This window comes from Pteropus vampyrus, unplaced genomic scaffold, assembly GCF_000151845.1.
Source record: "Pteropus vampyrus isolate Shadow unplaced genomic scaffold, Pvam_2.0 Scaffold192, whole genome shotgun sequence".
NCBI classification, from domain to species: Eukaryota; Metazoa; Chordata; class Mammalia; order Chiroptera; family Pteropodidae; genus Pteropus; species Pteropus vampyrus.
Genome location: NW_011888973.1, coordinates 846,276 through 852,275, shown reverse-complemented (window position 1 = coordinate 852,275; position 6,000 = coordinate 846,276). Strand labels below are relative to the sequence as shown.

Sequence of the window (6,000 nt, the reverse complement as noted above, 5' to 3'; positions counted from 1 at the left end):
GATCCGGACCCGGACATCGGCCTTTTAGGCTTTGCTCGGTGTCCTCGCCCCTGCGCGTTCCCGTGGCTGTCTCTCTCTCCCCACTTCGTTTGGCTCCAGCCACACGGCACCCTCATCCCTCCTCTCGGTTGTGGGCCCCCCCCCCCCAGCTTTTTCTAAAGCATTTTGCACATGCTGTGCTCATTTTTGCCTGGAAGGTTCTTCTTCCTTGTCTTCATTTAGCAACATTCTACCTACTCTGCTTTAATATTCCAAGGCAAACAGTTCTTTCCCAGGGGGATCCCCACCGAACGAACCCCTACACACCTCATCGTGAACCTTCACAGAGCGGATCGGAGTTCGCGTCGAGATCTTCAGCGATGGGTTCATTTCTCCTTTGCACGACTATACTTACCATTCGGGCTTGTGTTTTACTCAGCGTCACTCAGTCTTAGCACATGAAGAGTCGATTCGTACTTGAGGGCTTAGCTTGCCTTTGGGGGCCCCACTCAGAGTAACCCAGGCGGTTGTTTGTTTCTTGTCTGCTACCTGTTTCTTCACGTGGCCGTTGCTCCAGAACCGGCCTCCACCTCCTGTGGGTCCCGTACATTTCACCTCAGCACCCCTCAGATACGCAGCAGTACGTGTTTTGGTTTGTGGGAAAAGGTGGGGAAGAAGTGAAAACTGTGGCAGCACGAGAGAAAGGCTGATTCTGGGAGCGGATGAGCTGCCTTCGCGCGCCCACCGGTCAGCGCTGTGAGCTCCTCCTCTGCGGGAGATGCGCCTTCTCCCTTAGCAGGTTCTCCAGATGCACCGAACGCGTGGCGTGTGTGGCTTTTCAACACTAAGATCCATGAGGGCAGGAATTGCGATCTGCCCTGCTCACCGCTTTCTTTCTGGTACTTACTCTCGTGCCTGGACAATACTCACTCAATAAATACGTGCTAGCTCGAAATGTAACTTGAACGTGGCTGTGTTGTATATTGACTTAGCAGTATTGTAGGACGAGGAATAAATAGTTATTCAGGAGACTCTGGCACACTGTCAGTAAAAGCAAATAGTGGGGGAGCGTCAATAAGTGTTACTTGTGTTCACAGTTTCGGCTCTGCCTTTGTGTTGCAAATGCAGTGATTTCGTCTTTGCTCGGTGGGCTTGCCTTGCAAGTGACATTGCCTGAGAATATGGAGAATTTTGTTAGTCCAGCAACTAAGTCTTGTCACTTGACAAGGCTGCGGTGGGTAAGCTCTGACAGTAAAATGGAATATCAATTGTTTAAAAAGTTTTCCAAAACAAGACAGGGTCTAGAACAAATTAAACAGTTCTAAAGCTTTATAGCTAGATGGTTAGATCAGCAGTTTGTGCATAAGAATAGCTTCGACTGTGCAATATCCAAGTCTGGTTTCTCTCTAGGACACACAATGGTCAGGACTGTTACCATTTAAAGTGAGGATGTGTTTTTCCACACTGGTGGTAAGGTGGATACGGTGAGTCTCAAAATGGGCCTGAAGAAAAGATCAGTTATTGGGTGTGGTTTCAACGCACTTTTGTGCCCTTCAGTGTGAAAGCCATTTTCTCTAAAGGTATTATTCCTTCTCATGGGTTCAGAAAGGAGTATCTGTGAAGAACACTTTCATTTAGAATCAATGGAAGAGGAAATTTGGAAGCAAAAGAAACTCAATTTCTAAGAAGTAAATATTTGTAAAATGATCCAAGGTGAGTTTTTCAGTTGGAGATGGGATAGAACATTTCTACTTTCCCTTTAAAAAATATAATCCAACAACTGTTGGCCTTTCACAGGGAATAGCTTCTCAGTACTTTAGGTTAACCCGGAATGTCATGGATTTATTCCTGGAATTGTGACCCAGGATTTAATGCCGCATGGCCTGGAGTCATGGGTGTTTATTTCACTTACGTACCCTGGGAGGGGGTTAGGGAGCTGGGACTCCTCAGACATGTGTCAGAAGAGTAAGTCATTTCTTAGTAGTCAGATCGTTGCGGAAATGTTGCAGAACAAGACGGGCGAGAAACCAAGCAGCAAGCAGCACTCGGAGAGCCGGAGAACTCGGGTGCGTTACACCGGTGGTCCCGGAGGAGCTAGCGCTCTGCAGATCTGGGCCCCCAGCTCAGGGGCAGCTTTACTTTGGTAGGGCTTCTCCTTGCAGTTACAGTCGGCATAGGCCGATTGGCTAATTTGTCTTGAGGCGGTCACAGAGCGCAGGAGTTGCTATGGGTTATGGGCAGTTACAGAGCATGTGATTTTTCGAACAGGAATTTAGGTAATACGTCTGTTATGGAGACAGAACGGTCACAGGGGAGGAGGTGTCTTCAGTTGGTCTCTAGATCAACTGCCCTTCGGCCTATGCAGCAAGCATGTCCACAGAAGCAGAATAAAGAGCTGATTACAAGGTTAGCCATTTGAGTGGAAAATTTCTCTTCAAGATAAGTATCATAATGATATGATGTGTCACCTTTTCTTTAAATCAACACTTTTGCGTATTTCTCAGTTGTATAACAATATAACGATTTCTAATGATGGATATCTTTTTTTTAATGACATTCCGATTTTTTTCAATATGTTTGCAAACCTTTTTTTCTGTCTTTTTTGCCCTCAAAACTAAATACAAAATAAAACATTGGTCAGATCTCACACAAAAGTTAGAAATACGGTGCTTCAGCTACCGAGTAATTGTAAACTTAGAAAAGATAAACTTCTCATCAACTTAAAAAAAAGCATGCGGCTCTCCAGCGTAGGCGGCAGTGTGGGATGAGCTGTGTTTTGCTTTCTGTCCGCATCGACAAAGATTTCACAGTCTAAAAGTAAAGTCTGAGCGTTGCATTTCACCGACAGCAGAAGTCGGGGGGCAAGGAGAGTTGCTCGTCTCTTTGAGGGCACCGCCTTCTCCTGTCCTCAGGAAGAGCGTAGGGTCCTGTTTTCAGCTGCCGAGGGAGAAGGGCTTTGTGTTTTAAATCACAAGCTCTGGCGAATGCTCGTGTCTCGTTAACCCATGTGACCTCTGTGATTGACGCTGTCACGCACCCCGGCCGTTTCTCGATGTCTGTCAATGGCGTTGAGAACCTCTGTGGCCATATGAATTATCTTCTAACTGGATCTCTGTAAATTCACAATAAACATTCATTGTAGTAACCTATTTGTCCTTTCAAAAAAGAAGAAATATCGAAATGAGCTCTGCTTGTTATCCCTTTTCTGATTTCTTCAACATGGGTATGAAATGATTCCATTTATAGGAACTATGCAGGCAGCTCGGTCATGCTGCTGACGTTAGAGATAATGCATGAGCTCCTTCTTTCAAATAATAATCTATGTGCTGTTCAGATAACGATTAGTAGAACTGGAATGAGAAAGGCAGATGGAGGATAAGTGATAATTCAGTTTAGAGGGCTCCGTCCTACTTCATGTTCTCAGTTGTGGCGGGTCACATACCCTCGTGCTGTTTCGCGTTCCTGGGCACAGATGGCGTGGGGTTTGGATTTTACCCCAGATCTATAATGTCCGCAGTGAAGTCCCAGATAATGACAATCAACTCATGTTTTAATCTGCACGATTAAATAATAGATTAGGTTCATTTTTAGTTTTTACAGTTACTAAAGAAGAGAATTTGGGGAAGAGAGTTTCACAAAGTTTGCTGCTCAGGGCGAGCTGACATGATGGGCCCAGCACGACTCTTTTTTAATCATCCGACGTGACTCTTGGATTGTCATTTCACTGTAAATACCACAAGCATGTTCGTGAGAGCCCTCATTTTCACCAATCTAGGAGGTGATGTTTTTGGCAGCTGACAAAATCACTCCACGATTGGGCAAATGAATAAAATAGATTTTGTAAACTCAGAATTATAGAATATCAAAGTCACAAAGTGCCAGAGAGATCGTCCAAATCAATCCCTTTCGGATATCAGAGAGGAAGTTAAGATCCACTGAGACAGTGACGTGTCACATGTATTTTTCTGGTTTAGACACAAACTACAAATCAGTTTTCTTCATCTTTTTGTCTTTGATCACCTCACTTTCTCCCTTAACTCATTCCTAATAAGAAGATATTTATTTCTTAATTAAGATAAAGAAAAAAACTGTGAAATTTACCGAAGAGAGTAGACGCAAGCTGTCTGGTGTGACGAGGACCTTGTCCGGTCTTTGTCCTGGATTCCTGGATCTGAGCGTCTTTGTTCTGGGTGAGCCGTGATCACAGCTGAGTTTAGTTAGTGAAGTGACTCACGGTGGTCCCCTGGATGGCATCCTGGTGCACGCTGGTCGAGCTGGGAAGACCAACCGCCTGATTAGAGAGGTATGGCTTTGATGCCTGTGATTGCAGCCCGACCTCCAAGGACGATGGGTGTACTGGAATTGAGTCCAGTCACGTGACCAAATTCCTGCGAGAATTCTGGACACTGAGTTCAGTGGAGCTTCCTGGCTGCTGAACACGCTTGTGTGCCTGGGGGTGTGACACACCTGGATTTTACTGGGAAAAGGGGACCTCAGCTCTGTCTGGAACCTTCTAAGTCCTTGCCTCTGTGTCTCTTCGTTTGGATCATTGGTTTGTATTCCTTATCATACAACTGTAATTGTAAGTATTGCACTTTGCTGAGTTCTGTGAGTCATTCTTGAGCATCATGAAACCTGACAGTGGTCATCAGAACCCCCAAATCTGTAGCGATTTGGTCAGATACGCAGGTGACAGGGTGACCCCTCTCCTGACTGGCTTCTGAGGAGAAGGCGGGCTTGGCAAGGACTGAGCCCTGAATTTGCGGGCTAACTCTGTGTTAACTTGGAGTGATTAGCGTCAGACTAAAATATATTGCAAAACACTTGAGGTCGATGTCAGAATGGAAGCGTTAGGGCACACGTGCAGTGCAACGACCAGTGTCCCATGTGACATTGTTTATTGATAGAGATTTGGTACAGAGAAACCGGTCGAGTGTGAGTATTCTCAAGCGGACCATGGATTGTTTGTGGAGCGTCGAGTTGGAATGTCTGTTTCTCGTCTGGGTGGTATTTTGCTTTCTCTGATAAGAACTTCTCCACAAAAACATGGATTGGAAAACTGGAGGTAAATACGCTAAGGCTGTTTTCCATGTTTGAGCAGGTTTCCCCCAGTGTCTACGCTTCTTATAATAAGGTTAAGTGATATTTTCTAAAGCCTTGCTACCCAAAGCGTAGTTCTTAGACAAAAATCATTGCCATCATCTGGGAGCTTGTTAGACACGAAGACTCAATCATAATCTGTGGTTTAATAAGCTTCCCAGATGAGTGAGTCATAGGCTCATTAAAGTTTGAGAATCGTCAATCTAAAATTTGGAGATAATGAGGGAGGTTTATATTAAACTAAATCCAAGCCCCTTTACTTTAAAAAAACGAAGACAAAAATTTTGGCTTATTTTTCTCAACAATCGGAACCTACTTGTGATCCACAGATTCTCCCACAGCTACTCGTCGTGACGATCCTGTTTCATGACTTTTGGCATCCATTAGCACCTGTTAATGTTTCCAAATTGCACACAGGTATTAAAATCAGTCTTTGGCTCCTCGTTAAATGTGGTGGATTGGGCAAATGCGTTTATCTTCTCTCCTTGAAATGTCACTAAAATACCAATAAGGAATAAAAAGAAAACTCAACCCACAATGATAAAGAGAATGGGAAGGATACTGTGTTAAATAAGAGATGTTAGCATGTTTATAGTTCTGTAGCGAATTCGGGAATGAATTATTCTAGATACATAGAAAATTAAGCAAGTAAAAACCAAAAGAAAACAAGACGATGATTATCTGTAGAGAATACAGAATTGTACAAGAAACAAAGTGTAATCATAGTCATAGTATATACTTTGTGGTTCGGGTCTAATAAATCATAATGTATATATGAATGTCGATTTAACAAAAGGTTGTGAAATTATATTTGAGGACAGATTGTGGAGGGGTGTAAGAAAACTTAAGTTTCTATTCTTCATAGTGTTATTTCTAATAAGTAAGTTATATCTAAGACTTTAACGTAAGTATTAGCACTGT

The 6,000-nt window shown here is 43.7% G+C and overlaps 1 protein-coding gene across 8 annotated transcripts in view; it reads left to right on the top strand.

The window, feature by feature from the left end:
- Positions 1–6,000, top strand: part of IMMP2L (inner mitochondrial membrane peptidase subunit 2) — a 690,748-nt gene that overhangs the window by 353,562 nt on the left and 331,186 nt on the right. The window contains exon 5 of one of the 8 annotated variants that reach the window (XM_023537471.1): positions 4,055–4,100. The exons of the other annotated variants lie outside the window; for them this stretch is intronic. Coding sequence (XP_023393239.1) covers positions 4,055–4,058 — 4 coding nt within the window. The 3' untranslated portion in view covers positions 4,059–4,100. Of the gene's footprint in view, positions 1–4,054; positions 4,101–6,000 lie in introns of those variants that run through there. 8 annotated transcript variants of the gene reach the window in all.